At 47.8% G+C, this 20575-nt stretch overlaps 1 protein-coding gene across 1 annotated transcript in view; it reads left to right on the forward strand.

The window, feature by feature from the left end:
- The first annotated feature begins 11068 nt into the window (after positions 1-11068).
- LOC144166543 (uncharacterized) overlaps positions 11069-20575 on the forward strand; it is a 37097-nt gene continuing 27590 nt past the window's right edge. The window contains exons 1-3 of the mRNA XM_077696042.1: positions 11069-11351; positions 18975-19116; positions 19834-20025. Of these exons, the coding sequence (XP_077552168.1) occupies positions 19894-20025 (132 nt within the window). The 5' untranslated portion in view covers positions 11069-11351; positions 18975-19116; positions 19834-19893. The remainder of the gene's footprint in view (positions 11352-18974; positions 19117-19833; positions 20026-20575) is intronic.

Here is a 20575-nt window from a genome sequence, read left to right on the forward strand (position 1 = left end):
GGTACCTTCGATAGACTTACGATGATAACTCCCTTGCATTTAGGGTCTCGTCTGTAAACAAAGTTGAAGACTTCGGTCCCTGTTTCGCTGCTTGCCCTCAGCGCTGTGCCATATCATCGACAAAGTGTCACCGATTCGTCCAGGCTTCAGTCTCATGCGCCTGCAACCTGGTGGGACCATTTCCTATAACTAAAAGTGAACACACTTAAAGCTGTTGCCTCCAAGGTCCCATGCAAATACACTTTGCATAACACTCAGCATCTCCAGAATAATGAGTCTCGGGTGAACTGCAATGAGCGGAACAGCTGGCCCTGTCCTGGAATTGTGACTTTTCGAAAGGCCACAATTCCAAGGGACCAAATGAAGATGCGCATGCGCCTTCTTTAAACGTTTACCCTCTCCTGAATGGGATTTGCCTGCTGAACCAATAAGTACAACACGTGCTTCAATTTGTGGTTTTAGTGGTGGCCACAAGAATAGGAGCGGGGGCGCCCGTTTGCATTGTGTGCACCGTTGGATACTAAGGGAGTGGCCCTGCTCCATTCCATAGGGTATAAACTGCCCCTGACCACCAATGTTTCGCTGAATACCAGCCGGTTTTCAGACTTCCAAAGAATCTTATTGCTGAACGAGTTGGATAACACAACCGAACAAAAAAACCCACAGGATGAACTTCTAAGGGAATGCGACATTTTGTCGTTTCTACAACAGAATTTTCCGTTTGTACAACAGGAAAGAACCACAAATATGCTGTAGTTCTACTACAGATATTCCTGCCGAAAAGTAGGTCATCCTGAAGTCCCTACATAGATCCCTCTTCTACGGCAGATATTTCTGCTGTACAACAAATTCATGTTTTGCGACAGAGATTTTTGTTGTGTTTTCTGCCTACTTAAGCCATGCATTCGTTAGTAGGGTCTAGCCACCAATTAAAAAAACTGTCCCGGCAGCATATTGGCTGTTGTCCTTGTCAAACGTTCTTAATTTCCTGACGCTTTCTTCCCAACGGGCAAGAAAAGATTATTCGGAATAATGTTATAACAAATCCGGCCCCTTTCCAGCAGATTACCCTTTTCATTTTTCTAAACATTCGCGGATGTTTTCATAAGGTGTTCATCAAACTATGACCCACAGCGACCGTACATTTTCATTATGCTTGCATCTTTTCCGACCTAAATTCTAACATGTTTATTCTCTCTCTTTCTTCCGGAAGTTAATCGACGATGTCGGGCAGGTCTTGGCCACGGGGGACCGCCAGTTTGTTACAGCACTGGGTGTCGCACCGGAACACAAGACTCAGTTCGCCGACTTTGGGAAGCTACTGGCGTGAGTTGGTTGTCCCAATAACGTTACTTGTAATGCGCTTTCAGCCGACTCGGCTTGCTAAGGTTAATAAGAGAGGGGATAAAATATTTGTTGCTCCGAAGACAAAGTTTTTAGTTTGATTCAACATGTGACAACCTATAGATGATAGTCACTGAAAAGTTTAGCTGTAAATTTCTTCGCTTGGCAACACTAAAAATGGCCGCGGTCATGACCGAAGCACCACAGACATGGCGCGGCTTGGGACACTGCGCCCGCACGGCGCAGAAAAAAACACATGCGTGCGTCTTCTGCTCTGTTTCAACCCGATTGTCATTGGTGTTGTCAACAAAGATGTTATTATCTCACTCATGGGAGTGGAGGCATTGCTTTGCGGTGGGTGGGCCAGAGTTTGGAACGTCCAAAACACGTCATGTGCTTAGCATGGACAAGTGCCGCCATCCTGCGGAGCCCGACGTAACCAGTGACGGCGCACTCACATGGTTGCCTGCATGCGTGCCTCGCCAGTGAATACGACGTATATCTACGGAGACAGGCTGCAAATACGATGAAGCACGAGCTGTCAAAGTTTGTCCTCACCCACTCACATGAAGTTTACAATAGCAGGTGAAAAGCAAGGCTGTCTTTATTAAACGGAGTGTGCTGCAAGCTGAAAACCCTCACGTCGTGTGAATGAGTCCAGACCACTACACCAGGCTTTAGATTCCTTGGAACGCTTCGACCATGTAGTTCCCACAGAAACACCAGGAATTTATCAAAGGGACACACAAGCGATGTTTGTAGAGGGAATCTCCTCCAGGTATTATGAAAGCCAGCGTTTTATATACTGGGTTAAGCGCTAAAAATTTGCAAATAAGCAGGCGGAAATAATTTTATTGTTGCACGAACGTCTGAAAGGTGGCGGCATGCAGTGTTTAATCGTGGCACTACGTTATGTGTCGAAGCAATTTCGTCGACTTCAACGCGTGATTAAAAACCGCATGAAAGAGCAAAAAGGTTGCACATTATCGTTGTTTTAGTCGGGGACAAGTTTCAAACACCTCTTTTCATATCGCGTGCAGTGAAAAGTATGTGGCCACACGGCTCACTGTTTCCCCGCATTCCTTTTGGTGGGACGCATATGGCTGGCAGATCTAAAAATAGCGATTGCAGAAGTCCCAGAGCGCTATCAGAAAAACAGTTTCAGGCTAAAGTGTTTCAATTGATGCCTTTTCATTTGCAATAAGGAAAGTATAATCGACCAAAATTGGTTGTCCGTCCCTTTAAAGCCAAAACCTTCAATGCCTCATTCATCAAAAAAACGTCGTCGTCTTTGTTGTTGCTGTGGAGGTTGTTGTTGTTGTAGTCCTTTATTAGAAGAGGAAAGGCCATGCAGCCAAAGTAGGGGTAGGGGAAGGAAGGAATGGAAGGAGTAGCCCAGTTAAAAATATGATGCGTCCATGAAGACCGCACAGGGGTTCCCTTTAGACCAAGGTGGCCAGGCTAAGGTGAATATCTATTATTAGGGGATTTTCACAACCGGAGTAGGCCCCAGTCTACACTAATCTGGACAGACCACGATCTACACCGAACAGCTTAAGGGCTCTGATAACATTTGAATCTTCAAATGGAGGATCATCTTCTGAGGCATCGGGAGTCATAGCATTGGTGAGGATAGGCCGGTAGAGTGAAAACGTGGAGCAGCGCCAGATTAGGTGGTAAAAGGTCGCGAATACGGTCATCCGGCAGTGGGGACAGTAAGGAGGTGGAGACCTGGTTAGGTAAATCTATGTTCTAGTGATGTGGGTGTGAAAGTATTGTGGTTGTTGTTGTTGTCCAGTCAAAACAATGGCCACCACTGTAAGCAGTATATAAAAAAAACCTGAGTGATCCCATGGGATCTGAATCCGGATTTCCACAGTAGCAGCTCAATGCACTACCACTGCGCCATCTCTGCACTTTGTCAGCAGCAGAAAAAAGTTGCTGCCGTTGTTGTCATTGATTTCATCGTAGCACTAACACAATTGGGATATTGGACATGAATCCGGAGCTTTGCGGTGCTAATGTGGCCGCTTTACAATGTTAACATGACGTAAAATGTTTATAATAGTGCGTGCTGCCCTGCACCTGGAACGTGTGCTCGCCAGCCGCGCAGAATTATGATTTTAGCAAGGCTAGTCTGCTTGTGGACGTGATTCGCACCGTACGATGAAGAAAGATGCAAATAAAGACTCAAAGATGCTGCAGTAGGAACCCTGCAGGTCGAAGTAACTCGTGCTAACAACAAAGAAACGAAGGTGCAGAAAGAGACTAAAACAACTTTTTTTAAAACAGGAACGGCGAGTTAAGTGTTACTGTTATAGCTCCTCCTAATCTGTTATGTTTTCAGTTGTTTTGGAAGCACTTTGTTAATTTAATCAATTTTTTGAAGTACAGAAATCTCTCGTTGTCTCAAACATCACTAAAATATGCTTCAGGCATTTATTTTATTATTTATTTATTTATTTAAACATACTGCCAATCCCATCAGGGATTTTCGCAGGAAGGGCTTGAGACATAAAGTTACAGAGTAGGTGTACAATAAGACACACACATTAACAATTGAAATCTAGTAACAGAATCGGTTTAACAAAACAAAATCGGAACAGGATACACACATGTGGGTTACTAATAATGTGCAAGTACAAAGCAAATTCACATACTGAAAAATTGTATGAACTATTGATAAATGTCATGCAAACAATGATAAGCAAAAGTACTGCATGGGTAAAGAATTCAGTAAGATAAGTGTAATATAAGTACATAAAGAACATGATCTGAAAACAGAGTATTTGAGCTCAGGAATAATTTTTTAAGTGCAACGTACAATACTGAAGGGTATTTCATCTTAAGCGTAACTTAAGAGTACATAATCAGTGGGGTAAAATATACACACAAATACACAAAACGAATATCACCAAACTGTTTCCCCTTGCATTTTGTTAAGTTCGTTTTCAACCAGTGTTAAAAATTTATCTAATTGGGTACTGCTCGAGATATTCGGATCTAGTTGATTCCATTCAGTAATTGCTAACGGAAAAAAAGAGTACTTAAAGCAATTTGTGTTAAATGAATATTCGTTTAGTCTCATTGAATGTTTTAGGCGTGTCGTTCTACTTTGATCAAACGTGATGTAGGCAGATAAATCAATGTTGAAATGACCGTGAATCAGCTGATGCATAAATTTTGCACGTGCCAATCGCGTTCGATTCGTTATGGTAAGTAAATCAGCATTTTTTTAGTAGTTCGGTTGTGAATCTGCAAGTCTGTACCGATTGTATATGAACCTAGCTGCTTTTCTTTGTATTCCTTCGAGTTTAGTTATTTGTTGTTTAGTGAAGGGGGACCAAATGATATTACCATATTCTAGTAATGATCGCACAAGCGAAGTGTATGCCAGGTGCTTCAGTGGTGGCGGCGCCTGGTGGAGCCGATATTTAAGTGTGGACAAGCGCATTAAGGCAGCTGAAGTTACATAATTTATGTGAGAATCCCACCTTAGTTCTTCAGTTATAATTACTCCAAGATATTTATGCTGATTTACTCTAGCTATGGGAATGTTGTCAATAGTGTAATGGAAATTTGACCTTGTTTTTTTTCGGCTTACCGACAAAATGGTACACTTGTTTATATTCAGGGACATTTGCCATTTACGACACCAGCGGGAAACGTCTTTTAAAGCTGTATTTAAAGCTGCGTGGTCGTCGGGGGAGTTTATTTCACGATACAGTACGCAATCGTCTGCAAACAGTTTGACTTTCACATTAAGGTTCGTAGGCAGGTCATTAATATAAAGAAGAAACAAAACGGGAGCCAGGATGCAGCCTTGCGGGACTCCAGATGTGACGGGGGTAACATCTGAAGTCTTATTGTTAAATTCCACGTATTGAGAACGGTTAGTGAAATATTTATCGATCCATTTAATAACGGTTGAATTTCCTAGTGGTACTTCGAGTTTTTTTAGTAGCTTCTTGTGTGATACTTTATCAAAGGCTTTCGCAAAATCTAAGAAAATCAGGTATGTTTGCTTTTGATTGTCAATATTATAGGCTACCTCATGTGTTAATTCTAGTAATTGAGTTATGGTTGATAGACCTCGACGAAAGCCATGCTGATAGGGAGATAATATACGCTGTTCTTCTAGATAAACGGTTATGTGTTTAAGGATGATATGCTCCAGGATTTTACAAATTGTACAAGTTAAAGAGATTGGTCTAAAATTAGCAATATCATTTTTGCGCCCTCCCTTATGCACAGGAATTACTTTTGCCTTTTTCCAATCCTCGGGTAGCGAACACGTTAACAGTGATTTGTTATATATGAGTCATAGATACTTAGCCAGTAATTCCGCATATCTGACAAGAAAAATGTTGGGAATGTTATCGGGGCCTGCTCCTTTTTTCGTGTCCAAGTTTAGCAATAAGTTAAGCACTCCCGTCTCAGTTACGATGATAGATTCTAGGGTAGCTTTCACGCTAGTGTCGATGGCCGGAATGTTTCCGTCATCTACAGTGAATACCGATTGAAAGTAGCTGTTCAGAGTGCTTACATTGATCGGGTTTTCTTCTTCCAGGGGTGTGTTGATCGTATTATTTTTTGCTGGTTTGAGGTAGTTCCAAAATTTGCTAGGGGAACTTTTTAGAAAGTTAGGTAGTGTTTTATTAAAATAGTTGTTCTTAGCTGATTTTACTTTCCTTTTTAAATCCTTCAGTGCAGAGTTAAGTTCATTTACTGCTCCTGGTTTCTGCTTAAGTCTCTTTCTTGTTCGCTTTACTTTGCGTTTTGCGTGGATTACCTCGCGCGTAATCCACGGGTTGTGTTTCTTAATTTTTTTCACTCGAGTAGGTACATAATCATTAATGCACTCATGAATAATTGTTTTTAATTCATGCCATAATATTTCGATGGTCGTGGAACTATCATTTGACAGCACTTCGAAGGGAGAAAACTTGAGAATTAGGTGGTTAACTATGCTGGTATCGTCAGCAGAATTAAAATCTGGGTATGTAGTTTCCACGTTTGACGGTTCCTTTTTTTCTTGGAAGGGTACAGTGCACAATGCAAGCTTGTGATCTGATATGCCATTCATTATTTCTACTTTAGTTTTATCGGCTGGGAAGTGGTTACTTATGAATATGAGATCAAGAATATTTGTAGTTGGTCCCTCAACACGTGTCGGTTGATCTATAACTTGGTGAAGATTAAAGCGCAGCATTGTGTCGATGATAACCTCTGAGCATGCGGAATGAAAAGTCATAGACTGCCAGTCGATATCGGGAAGGTTAAAATCACCCAGCAAAATGAATCTCGTGTTCTGTATATTTCGTTCAATATAGTTGTAAAGGGATTGCAGGGTATCTTCGCCAGAGCTAGGACTACGATAGCAGCATCCTACAATTATGGTATGAGGGCCAAATATTAGCTTCGAAAATACTGCTTCAACACCCTAGACATCTGGCAGCGCCGTGAACGGTATTCCACGTTTTATCAGTAAGGCTACGCCACCGCCTCGTGTCGATCTGTCCTTTCGTATTATGTTTTAGTTTGGGGGCGTTAGTTCACTATCTACAATGTCATTATTTAACCAAGTTTCTGTCAGTGCAGCGAAGTCAGGATCGATGTCGAGGAGTAGGCATTCAAGACATTCTAATTTATTCACAACGCTTCGACAATTCACATTTATAAATCTTATTTCTGTTGATTGCTAGAACGTGTCGCCGGTCCTGCGCTTTGATGGTTTTTTTTATCGTGTGAGGAATTTGTTGTCTGGTTTACTAAAACTTTATTGTTTATGGAATCGTCCCAGCGGTAAAGAGTACGATCTATACTTATTTTGTCGTAAACTAGGTGCACCTTCTGTCCGGATTCCTTGTTTGGTTTGGCCGAGTCCCACAGTTTTTTTCTTATATGGCGTACGTGCTGCGAAAAGTCTTCGCTAATTGATATTTCAGAACCCTTTAGTTTGTTGCAGTTTTTCAAAATCTTTGTTTTGTCGCGATCATCAAGAAGTTTGAGGATTATCGGCCTGGTTTTATTCGAGTTAGGTTTTCCGAGTCGGTGTATCCTTTCGATTGAAACGGGTTCGATTTCTAGAATAGTTTTAGCAATTTTGTCATTTATTACTTGTTCTAAAGATTCGTCATTTTCTTGCTCATCTTCAAGAATGCCATACACAATCAAATTTGATCTTCGCGACCGGTTTTCTAAGTCATCCAGCTTCAGTTCTAAGTCTGACACGGTTTTTTGTAAGGCGGAAACTTTAGTGGTACAATCCATTATTTTTTTATCCATGGCAGCCAAGCTTTCTATTTTTGCCTCGATAGCCGTTAGTAGTTCTTCTTTGATTTCTTTAAGGTCGGTAGCAATTTGCGTCAGTTGTAGAGAAATTTGAGCTTAGTCGGGACCGGGGTTTGTCTCGATATCACCTCCCAGCAACAACCGTTCCTTCAAATACAATGCCAAGTTACACAGTGGTTCACAAAGCGACCGTGGGCACGGCAGCACAATCAAGCAGGGGTAGTCAGACCTAGTGCATTCGCCGTAGCGTTTTCTCACCTGTAGAATATACAGGAACGGATTAGCGTTCTGCATCCTTGCGGTGCCGCCGTGCCCATTGATCGCCGTGGTTTCGGGAGCCGTATTTAGGTCCGAAGCTGTCGATGTTGAGTGGGGTACCGCGGGGGCGCTGAAGGCTGCGTCGGCGCAGTACACCACAGGACCGAGGGGATCCAGCTTGTAGGGCCGACCATCCAGACCAACCGGAGCATTTGGCACGTTGCGGGCTTTATCGTGGTCTGGATTTGCTGTCCACGCTGTCGTCGAGTTGCCCGCTCCTTCACGCCCCGCCGGTATCAGCAGCACGAAAGTGCCGATCTGTAGAATATACAGGAACGGATTAGCGTTCTGCATCCTTGCGGTGCCGCCGTGCCCATTGATCGCCGTGGTTTCGGGAGCCGTATTTAGGTCCGAAGCTGTCGATGTTGAGTGCAGTACCGCGGGGGCGCTGAAGGCTGCGTCGGCGCAGTACACCGCAGAACCGAGGAGATCCAGCTTGTAGGGCCGACCATCCAGACCAACCGGAGCATTTGGCACGTTGCGGGCTTTATCGTGGTCTGGATTTGCTGTCCACGCTGTCGTCGAGTTGCCCGCTCCTTCACGCCCCGCCGGTATCAGCAGCAGGAAAGTGCCGATCTGTAGATAATACAGGAACGGATTAGCGTTTTGCATCCTTGCGGTGCCGCCGTGCCCATTGATCGCCATGGTTTCGGGAGCCGTATTTAGGTCCGAAGCTGTCGATGTTGAGTGGGGTACCGCGGGGGCGCTGAAGGCTGCGTCGGCGCAGTACACCGCAGGACCGAGGGGATCCAGCTTGTAGGGCCGACCATCCAGACCAACCGGAGCATTTGGCACGTTGCGGGCTTTGTTGTGGTCTGGATTTGCTGTCCATGCTGTGGACGAGTTGCCCGCTCCTTCACGCCCCGCCGGTATCATCAGCAGGAAAGTTCCGATCTGTAAAATATACAGGAACTGATTAGCGTTCTGCATCCTTGCGGTGCCGCCGTGCCCATTGATCACCGTCGTTTCGGGAGCCGTATTTAGGTCAGAAGCTGTCGATGTTGAGTGGGGTACCGTGGGGACGATGAAGGCTGCGTCGGCGCAGTACACTGCCGGACCGAGGGGATCCAGCTTGTAGGGCCGACCATCCAGACCAACCGGAGCATTTGGCACGTTGCGGGCTTTGTCGTGGTCTGGATTTGCTGTCCACGCTGTCGTCGAGTTGACCGCTCCTTCACGCCCCGCCGGTATCAGCAGCACGAAAGTGCCGATCTGTAGAACATACAGGAACGGATTAGCGTTCTGCATCCTTGCGGTGCCGCCGTGCCCATTGATTGCCGTGGTTTCGGGAGCCGTATTTAGGTCCGAAGCTGTCGATGTTGAGTGGGGTACCGCGGGGGCGCTGAAGGCTGCATCGGCGCAGTACACCGCAGTACCGAGGGGATCCAGCTTGTAGGGCCGACCATCCAGACCAACCGGAGCATTTGGCACGTTGCGGGATTTATCGTGGTCTGGATTTGCTGTCCACGCTGTGGTCGAGTTGCCCGCTCCTTCACGCCCCGCCGGTATCAGCAGCAGGAAAGTGCCGATCTGTAGAATATACAGGAACGAATTAGCGTTCTGCATCCTTGCGGTGGCGTCGTGCCCATTGATCGCCGTGGTTTCGGGAGCCGTATTTAGGTCCGAAGCTGTCGATGTTGAGTGGGGTACCGTGGGGGCGATGAAGGCTGCGTCGGCGCAGTACACCGCAGGACCGAGGGGATCCAGCTTGTAGGGCCGACCATCCAGACCAACCGGAGCATTTGGCACGTTGCGGGCTTTATTGTGGTCTGGATTTGCTGTCCACGCTGTCGTCGAGTTGCCCGCTCCTTCACGCCCCGCCGGTATCAGCAGCAGGAAAGTGCCGATCTGTAGAATATACAGGAACGGATTAGCGTTCTGCATCCTTGCGGTGCCGCCGTGCCCATTGATCGCCGTGGTTTCGGGAGCCGTATTTAGGTCCGAAGCTGTCGATGCTGAGTGGGGTACCGCGGGGGCGCTGAAGGCTGCGTCGGCGCAGTACACCGCAAGACCAAGGGGATCCAGCTTGTACGGCCGACCATCCAGACCAACCGGAGCATTTGGCACGTTGCGGGCTTTATCGTGGTCTGGATTTGCTGTCCACGCTGTCGTCGAGTTGCCCGCTCCTTCACGCCCCGCCGGTATCAGCAGCAGGAAAGTTCCGATCTGTAGAATATACAGGAACGGATTAGCGTTCTGCATCCTTGCGGTGCCGCCGTGCCCATTGTCCATTTCTATTTCTACTTATTTTGTTGCAACCATTTACATTTCTGCACAAAAAACTTTCTCTCCGGCATTCACGCGATGGACCACTGTGCCTGTTAATTGACACAATACTGCAGACCAACGCACCGGAATACAACGCCGACAACAATAAAAATTACACTTTAGGCAAAGTTGGTTTGATTTTAATACACATTTCTCGCAATCGATCAAAGGAAATGGTTTTGAGCTTAAGGACGCGGGTTTGTTTTCCTGCCGCTGCGGCCGCTTTTCTGATGGAGGCGAAAAGCGAAAACGTCCATGTGCCAAGATTGCGGCAGACGTTAAAGGTCACCAATGGGAATAAATTAATCGGGGTCCTCCACTACTGCGCGCCACATAGATGCGCTCCAGCACTGCGCTCTGGTGCGTTGAACACCGCACTCAATCAATCATTCATTCATTCATTCATTCATTCATTCATTCATTCATTCGTTCAATCAATCCGTCAATAACAGAAAAGGTATTGATTGAATCAACGCTTCGCGAACAAATAAGCAAACCAATCTGATTTTTACTACAATTACCCCAATATTGTCACGAAGCCAAGGACGACGCAGTTGTCTTGAAGGAGAAACAAGTTTATTGGAGCGAACTTGTGCTCCCCTAACAACTCAAAAGATACACAGTCGGCGAAGCAGCGGTCAACAAAGTGACTTGCGTCGGCGAGCGTCGCAGAATCGAATACCCTGGCGTCTGCTCTGCCGGCATTTTATCTTTCGGCGCGCATAGTTCTCGAACCGTCGATTCACATCGAGAACATTGTAGATCCAAGAAGATTATTCCGGGCTGTTCACGTTAGATCGGAATGCTCTCCCTATCAGGACAGATAACACATGCGGCACAAAAAGAAAGAATGGAACACGCGCTACCCTTGGCACCGAGATAACACAGACCGGCGCAGCCGGGCGGTAAAAGCAAAACACAAATAAACAAACCCAATGCATGGTTCGCGGCATTACCCCCCCTCTAAGAGTGCATCGACCCGATGCTAACATAAGCGACAGTCCGAACAAATAAAAATAAAAGTTCGTCATCGTCCGTAGAAAGGTTTTAAGAGAACCACGTGGACGACTTCGGGTCGCGTGTGTCGTCGTGTTGTGCCGGAGTCACCATCGGGGATCACTTCGTAGGTAAGTTGGCCAACGCGTCGTAGAATTTTGTAGGGCCCGAAATATCGTCGCAGAAGTTTCGCACTCAGCCCGCGTCTTCGGATGGGAGTCCAAACCCACACTCGACCCCTGGGTGGTACTCGGCGGCTCGGCGTCGGAGGCTGTAGCCGCCGGCATCCACCAGCTGCTGGTCCGTTATACGAACTCGAGCGAGCTGGCGGGCCTCCTCCGCACGCTGAAGGCATCCTTGGACGTCGGCGTTCAGGTCGTCGTCTTCTACGTGAGGCAGCATGGCGTCAAGCATTGTGGTCGGCAGTCTTCCGTAGACGAGCTCGAACGGTGTCATCTGCGTGGTTTCTTGGATAGCCGTGTTGTACGCAAACGTGACATACGGGAGCACTTCGTCCCAAGTCTTATGTTCAACGTCGACGTACATGGACAGCATATCCGCAATCGTCTTGTTCAAACGTTCCGTTAGTCCGTTCGTTTGGGGGTGGTACGCCATCGTTCTTCGGTGACCCGTGTTGCTGTAGCGTAAGATTCCTTGCATGAGCTCCGCAGTAAAGGCCGTTCCGTGGTGCGTGATGAGGACTTCAGGGGCTCCATGTCGCAGCACAACTTGGTTTATGAAAAACTTGGCAACTTCTTGTGCAGTCCCCCTCGGAAGAGCGGCGGTCTCCGCGTAGCGCGTCATGTAGTCTGTTGCTACGACAACGCACTTGTTCTCGGATCGTGACGTAGGGAACGGGCCCAGAAGGTCCATTCCAATCTGTTGGAAGGGCCTTGATGGGATGGCGATCGGCTGCAGAAGCCTGGCGGGTCTCGTCGGTGGCGTTTTTCGTCGCTGACAGTCACGGCAGCTCCGGACGTAGTGGGTGAGGTCGGATGTAAGGCGGGGCCAGTAGTACTTCGCCTTGATTCTTCCAATTGTGCGGGCTGTTCCGAGATGTCCGGAAGACGGGTCGCCGTGGCACGCTTCCAAAATTTCGTCACGAAGGTGTGCGGGGATGACAAGAAGGTAATTCGTTCTCGTCGCGGGGCTGAAATTCTTCTTCACGAGAACGGAGTTTCTCAGGCTGAACGCTGGTAAGCTGCGTTTGAAGGTCCTAGGTACGGCGACGTTGCATCCCTCGAGGTAGACGATTATGACGCGCAAGTCGGGGTCGGCACGCTGCTGGGCGGTTAGGTCGCTCTCCGTCACGATTCCGAAGAACGCGCTGTCTTCATCAGAGTCTTGTGCTGGTGGGTCGACGGGGGCGCGGGACAGGCAGTCGGCGTCGGAGTGTTTCCTGCCGGATTTATAAACGACTGTAACGTCGAACTCCTGTAGGCTCAAGCTCCACCGCCCAAGACGGCCAGAGGGGTCCTTCAAATTGCCGAGAAAACACAGCGCGTGGTGGTCTGTCACAACCTTGAATGGTCTTCCATACACGTATGGTCGAAATTTTGAAGTCGCCCTTATAATTGCCAGGCACTCTTTCTCAGAGGCAGAGTAGTTTTTCTCCTCCTTCGACAGACCACGGCTGGATGGGGCGATTACCTTTCTGCACCCGCTTTTTTTTGGACGAGGACGGCACCCAAGCCTATATCACTGGCGTCCGTGTGTATTTCCGTTTCGGCGTTTTCGTCGAAATGAGCGAGCACGGGCGGGCTTTGCAGGCGTTTTTTCAGCTCGCCGAATGTTTTTTCTTGGTCGTTGTCCCAGCTGAAAGGGGTGCTATCTTTCGTCAAGCGGGTGAGTGACTCTGCAATGCGTGCGAAGTTTGCGACGAAGCGCCGGTAGTATGCGCACAGTCCGAGAAATCTTCGCACGCCCTTCTTGTCTTTCGGCCTTGGGAAGTTCACAACGGCTGAAGTTTTTGCTGGGTCAGGTAGGACTCCCGCGGCGTTGACGACGTGGCCCAAGAACTTTAGTTCCTCGTACGCGAAACGGCACTTTTCAGGCTTCAGCGTTAGCCCCGACGTACGAATGTCCTCGAGTAGGGACTCCAACCTTGCGAGGTGTTCGTCGAAAGTCCGGGCGAATACGACAACGTCGTCGAGGTATACGAGGCAGGTGTGCCACTTCAGGCCAGCTAGCACCGTGTCCATGGCTCGTTGAAACGTTGCTGGCGCCGTGCACAGCCCGAAAGGCATCACCTTGAACTCGTATAAGCCATCCGGGGTTATAAATGCGGTCTTCTCTCGGTCTCTCTCGTCCACTTCAATTTGCCTGTAGCCGGTCTTCAGATCCATCGATGAGAAGTACTTCGCATGGCAGGGGTGGTCGAGGGCGTCGTCGATTCGTGGCAGGACGTACACGTCCTTTTTGGTGATTTTGTTCAGTCGCCGGTAGTCAACGCAGAACCTTAATGTGCCGTCTTTTTTCTTCACGAGTACGACCGGCGCAGCCCACGGACTTTTCGATGGCTGTATTATGTCGTCGACTTGAGTACGGATGGCTTCTCGCTCGTGTGAAGAGACGCGGTACGGTGTCTGTCAGGTAGGTCGGGCTCCATCTTCGGTTATAATTCATAACATACATTATAAAATAGTGCTAAACAAAAATCTAGACTACATATACAAATGGTGCAACAAATGAGATATGATTGTAAATACAGAAAAAACAGTTTCCATGTGTATAAATCGAAAAAAATATCCCCTGCACTATGCTTATTCCCTTGATTCATCTACTGTGAAAGAGGTCTATAACTACAAATATCTAGGTGTTACGTTCACTGCTAACCTGTCTTGGAATTCACACATTGATAACATTTGTGCATATTCTTTTAGAAAATTATGCTTCTTGAGACACAAGCTTCGCAATTCACCACCAAATGTAAAACTTCTGTGTTATCAGTCCTACATTCGACCAAAATTAGAATACGCATGCGTAGTGTGGGGTCCCTACACAAAATGTAACATAGATAAATTGGAAAGAATTCAGAGAAAAGCAGTTCGCTTTATATATTCTAAATTTCGTCGCACGGATTCTCCATCGGAACTAATGTCAGCTAACAACATTCCACTACTTCAATCTAGAAGAAGGCAACTCCGCATAGACTTCTTGAGCTCCATGCTTAACCATGGATTTGCGATTGACCCTTCATTGTATTTAACCCCTTTGTCAACCAGAAATACACGACATCACCAACCAAACTCTTTAACACCATATTTTGCCAAAACAGATGCGTTTAAATTTTCCTTTTTTCCGCACACAGTGTCTGAGTGGAACTCCTTGTCAGAGCGTGACCGCCTTGCATAGTATGTATGTTTGTCGCATTGTGTATATTTGTTTATGTAGCACTGTATATATTTCCTTATTTTACTCACTTTGTTATTTTTTGCGTTCGTGATCAATCTTATTTCACTGCTTTGCTCGTTGTGATTCGTGATTGCCCGTCCTGCTTGGACCACGTGTTGTGGTCTGGAGTATGAAATAAATAAAAAATAAATAAATAATAATTCGGTGCTTCGCTTGGGGTGTCTGACGTAATTTTGAGTTTGCCGAAAAACACTCGCTGTAGCGACGGAGCAAGTCCAGTAATCTGTCCCGATTTTCTTGCGACAGCACCGGGTTTACGTCGAAAGGTTGCGGCGGCTTCGAAGCATCTGCGCGTGCGCCTTCAAAGTTAGCGACCGCGATCACTTGACTTGCTTCTTGCGTTTCTTCAAGGAACGCAATTGCAGCGCCCTTGTTTAGATGCTGGTACTCCTCGGAAATTGGTGACCAAAACATGGGATTTGCATTGCTTAAAGCGCGCAATGCCTCTTGCGACGGAGACACCAAGGTTGAGAAGCAACCTTTGGTCACCCCCTACGATAGCGTCGATGTCAGGAGCAGCATCCTCACAGTAGACGGCGATCATTAAGCTTGCGCGGGGTGGCAGGGTGACGTGGTAGCCAGCGATCCTTACAGCAGCAAGGTGATCGGGGTTCAGTGGCGGCGTCGTGGAGTGATCGGAGGAAAAAGTTATCGACTTGGTCTGCAGGTCAATTATAGCGCCGTTGTCCGTCAAAACGTCCATTCCGAGTATTACGTCGCGGGAGCAGTTAGGTAAAATTACGAACGCAGCAGGGTACGTGATGCCATCTATGGTGACGCGGGATGTGCACGTTCCCCTTGGCGTTACGAGATGGCCTCCTGCTGTGCGTATATGCGGACCGTCCCATCTTGTCGTAACTTTCTTCAACTTAGACGCGAATGACCCGCTCATCACCGAGTAGTCTGCTTCCGTGTCGATGAGGGCGACTACGTCAAAGCCGTCGATGGACAACTGGACGTCGGACGCTGCCTTCCTCGAGTTCCGGGTGCGTCGGGGCGTCGCATCTCGGCTTGTGTGTGTTGACGGTCGGGTACTGTGCGTCGTCGTTGTCGTCGTCTCAGCGGCAGGCTCGGTCATGTCAAGTAAGCGTCGCGCCGTGTGGTTATCGTCGTGTTCAGGAGTCACGTCAGGGTTAGGTCGGGTCGTCGGGATGAGGGCATGTCGTAAGTCACAGTCTTCGGCGAATCGTTGCGTCGTTGGAGGGTTTTCATTTTTTCGCCGTTCTGCAACTTCACCTTCAGAAGTTGCCACCTTTAGTTTTCCCCGCGTGGGCTGGGAGACCTTCCACGTGCAAAGTCAGCACTGCTACGGCGGTCCGGCGACTGGTACGGGTAGGGCGACGGCGAACGGTTGAAACGGGCTGGTCCACGGCTGGTGTTCGACAGGTATTCTTCAGTCTCAGATGGGTGCTGGACGGGTCGGGGGCGTGGTGCGTCGACGGAGAAACCACGTAGTCCGAGTCTCTTGTATGAGCAGCGACGGTAGATGTGGTCGGCCTCTCCGCAGTGGTAGCACAGAGGACGATTATCCGGTGTTCGCCATACGTCAGTCTTCCTCCGCATCTGGGATCGTGCTAGGGGGGGTCGGGCGGGCGACAGTGGGCGGCGGTAGGGCGGGGCCTCTTGACGACGTGCCTCTTGACGACGTGTTGGAGCAGGGCGGGGTCAATGAACAGCCGCGGAGTACGTCATAGCTTGGGGCTCGCAGTGTACTTCGGATGCCACAGAAGTTCCAAAGCGTTTTGAACTTCTTCCCGGATAACGTCAGTTAGGCAAGCGACTTGGGGCTGCGGCGTCGTCGGGAAACGTTTCTGCAGCTCCTCTCTCACTACTGCGCGGATGGTCTCGCGCAGGCTATCAGCCGGAATCCGCATGTTGTCGACGTAGTTCGCACTGGCCGCGCCAACAAAGTTCCGGTCATACTGCTTAGCACGCATTTCGAGAGCCTTCTCAATTATGCTGGCTTCGGTCACGAATTCAGCGATGGTTTTGGGTGGGTTGCGGACAAGTCCAGCAAACAGCTCCTCCTTCACACTGCGCATCAAGAAGCGTAACTTCTTTTCTTCCGTCATTTCGGGGTCCGCTCGGCGAAATAGTTGCTTCATCTCCTCAACGAAGATCACGACCCCTTCGTTGAGGTGTTGTGACCGGGTTTCAAGCAAAAGCGCAGCTCGCTCTTTTCTCACAACGGTAGTGAATGTCTTAAGGAACTCCCTTTTGAATTGAGTAGAGTCGGTCAAAGAACTCTCATGGTTCTCGAACCAAGCTCGAGCAGCATCTTCTAAGTAAAAGAAGACATGCCGGAAAGTTTCTTCGTCGTCCCACCTGTTGAAGATGCGGACGCGCTCCAGCTTCTCCAACCATTCTTCGGGGTCTTCAGCGGGGGCTCCCCGGAACGATGGCGGTTCCCGGGGCTGCTGCAGGACGATTGGCGACGTTGTTTCTTGCACCGTGGTGTTGGTTGCAGCGTTCCTTCTCTTGGGCCCTTCTGGCATGAGACCGAACTCGGGTAGCAATCCTTACAGTCGGCGGCTTTCTCTGGTTGGGCTGGCTTGGCGGCTTCCAGATGTCGTAGAGAGCATAGAGGGTGAGTACCCCGCACCTTCACCAGATGTTACGAAGCCAAGGACGACGCAGTTGTCTTGACGGAGAAACAAGTTTATTGGAGCGAACTTGTGCTCCCCTAACAACTCAAAAGATACAGAGGCGGCGAAGCAGCGGTCAACAAAGTGACTTGCGTCGGCGAGCGTCGCAGAATCGAATACCCTGGCGTCTGCTCTGCCGGCATTTTATCTTTCGGCGCGCATAGTTCTCGAACCGTCGATTCGCATCGAGAACATTGTAGATCCAAGAAGATTTTTCCGGGCTGTTCACGTTATTTATTTATTTATTTATTCAAAATACCTTACAGGCCCGGGGGCATTGGGCAAGGGGGGCAAAAACAGCAGATAAAACAAAAAATAACAAGAGAAATTATACAAAAACTAGATATATAATACAGCAACACGTCAGTGAAACAAGAAAAAAAGAACATGATAACAGCTAGCAAGAGTGGCAAGACAATAAGAACAAGCAATAATAACATCTAGTGTGGTAGCCGCAACCGCAAAAAAAATAGAAAGAAAAAAGAAAACATCATGGTGCTAACAGAAAGGAATGCCAGCGTTCCTGTTTGGTGGTTTCACATGTAAAAATGCTTGTGCAGCTGATGACGGAATGTTTCTGGGTTAGTCAGCGATACGATATTATCAGGCAGATCGTTCCACAACCGGATAGCACGTGGGAGAGCAGATGAATTGAAAGAGTTTGTGGTGCCGTAGATTCTGGTGAAGCTGCGTTGATTAAATAATCTGCGTGATGTGGAAAGAGGGGTTACAGTGGATAATGGGGAGGGTCTGGCACGATTAATGTATTTGTGGAACATGCATAGAAGCGCGATTTGCCGTCGGATATGCAATGGTTCTAGTAAAAGATTGTTTTATTTTTGTTATGCTTGAACTGAAGTCATATGATTTGGATATAAACCGGGCTGCGCGATTTTGTACGGCTTCTAGTTTGTCAACTAAATAATTTTGATAGGGGGACCAAACTGAGGACGTGAATTCTAGTTGTGGTAATACAAATGTTTTATAGGCTAGTTGACGAATGTTAGACGGAGAAGCAAGCAAATTTCGGCGTAAGTATCCTAATGATCGTGAGGCTTTAGCACATATGGCGTTAATGTGGGTGGACCATGAAAGATTTGCCGTTAGGAGCACGCCTAGGTATTTATATGTTAGTGCCTCAGAAACTAAATGGTTGTTCAGGAAATACGAAAAGTTAGAGTTATTGTGTTTTCGGCTAAAAGATATTTTCTGGCATTTAGTTAAGTTTAAAGACATTTGCCATGTGTTACCCCAATCGCAGATAAGGTTTAGGTCTTTTTGAAGCGTTACGTGGTCAGTGGGGTCATTTATTTTCTGGTAAATTATGCAGTCGTCAGCAAAAAGGCGCATGCAAGATGTGACGCGTGAAGGCAAATCATTAATAAATATTAAGAAGAGTAGGGGACCGAGAACGCTGCCTTGAGGCACACCCAAAGTGACTGGGGACAGCGGCCACGTATAATCATTTACTACCGTGAACTGTTCCCGCAACTGTTAGATCGGAATGCTCTCCCTATCTGAGCAGATAACACATGCGGCACAGAAAGAAAGAATGGAACACGCGCTACCCTTGGCACCGAGATAACACGGACCGGCGCAGCCGGGCGGTAAAACCAAAACACAAATAAACAAACTCAATGCATGGTTCGCGGCAATATGGCAACAGGCAGTGTTTTTCCTTTTTTGTCTCTGCAGTCGAGTCTTCACACCTCACATTCTGATTGCTGTCGCGGCCATCACCTACACCGACAATACCAGGCAAGACTGCCTCATACTACCGCCCACCATCTACAAACTGCCGTCGGGTATATCAGCCTTGCCCTACGGACACACACTGGTGAGAGCACAGTTTCTTTTGTTAAAGTCTAGTCTATTAGCACATCTTGCACACACCAGCTAATTCTGTGAGGCATGTGGGAGATAACGAGACAGTAAGGAGAGGTAACTCATGTACCATTTCTTAGTTTATGCACGTTTTACCTCAGCCAGAACTTAGCTGCACACTTTGGCAAGCCCTTGGAATGAATTTCAATAAGATACAGCTGTCCTGGTGTGTTTTAACTTTTGGCAACTACTAACACCAAGCCGGAGCGAAATGCAGTAAATATGCCTCTTTATAACAGCAGGTTCGATGCTAAGATGTAGCGAGGAAATTTATATATTGACACATTTGCACACACCGCAGCTAAAAGGTCATCCTATGGTGATAGATTCAACAAAAGAAGGAAAATATTGGGCAGTAATGCTTCCGACGGGGGTCAGCACCCGCGATTGACGAACACTAGTCTCAGCTGTGCATTTGCCAATAGGGTATCATATAAGAGACCTCGGCAAAGGTAAACACAGTCTGTCAGCTCGCATAAACGAAATATGAAACAGAGAAATCAAGCCCAGCCCAAGAGAAAGAAGCACTTTTCAGATAATGCTGAAAAGCTGATTTTGTTTTTTCCGCCGTTCTGTGGGAAAAAAGGGGATGAATGTTGCGCGGAGCAATCCAGACGCTCCTAAATCAACCGTGAGCTTGCTTCAGGGTCCTTTATTCACACACCTGCAGAACGACGCACTCGAGCTCCTGAGGAGTACCCAAGGTGTAGCGAAAGGTCTGTCCCTGTCGATGGCGTTCTCCATGCATGGTCGCTTGTACCAGCCCCTCAACCCGGCCACTGAAGGGAGGAATGTCGGCGGCTACGGCTTCTTCAAGCGGTGCAGTCCTGCCACCTTCGACCAGTTCGTGGTGCCATATGAAGTAACTCTTTCTTGGGATTGCTAAACGCGAAAGAGTTCGTCTGTTTCACTTGACCCATCCAGAAATGTTACTGGCAAGCCCGTTCACTAGGTAGTCACTTTAATTCCGAAGTTATTGGTAGGGGTTGAGACGGTATGAGGAGAAGGGGGAGTGAAAGGAGAATATTTGGAGTGCAATAGAGGGTGGGCGATCGGGAGTGTACTGCGCAGTGCGCGTGAACATGTGCGGTCGTGCTTTATTTTGCTCCGACAACAGCGTGTCTACAATGAAGAACAGCGGAACGGCAGAGACAGCGGAGGACAGCCGAAGCTGAGTATTTACCTGCACGGTTATTTCTCGTTGTGTTGGGTTTTTAGCCGAGATGGTGAACACGCGTAGAAAGTTTGTACAGTGAGGTAGCGGTCCGCGGCAAGTAGATGCAGAGGAGCTTAAGCGGGATGGCGACGAAGCAACCTAAGGGGCAGATACATGCCGCATATGCTTAGTGGTGTCGCGGCTAGAACGCGTAGAAGCGGATAGCTCGGGGTTAGCTAAGCGGGTTGCAGAACTG

Source organism: Haemaphysalis longicornis, unplaced genomic scaffold, assembly GCF_048455015.1.
Source record: "Haemaphysalis longicornis isolate Haplotype H1 unplaced genomic scaffold, Haemaphysalis longicornis Haplotype H1 scaffold_18, whole genome shotgun sequence".
Classification (NCBI taxonomy): domain Eukaryota; kingdom Metazoa; phylum Arthropoda; class Arachnida; order Ixodida; family Ixodidae; genus Haemaphysalis; species Haemaphysalis longicornis.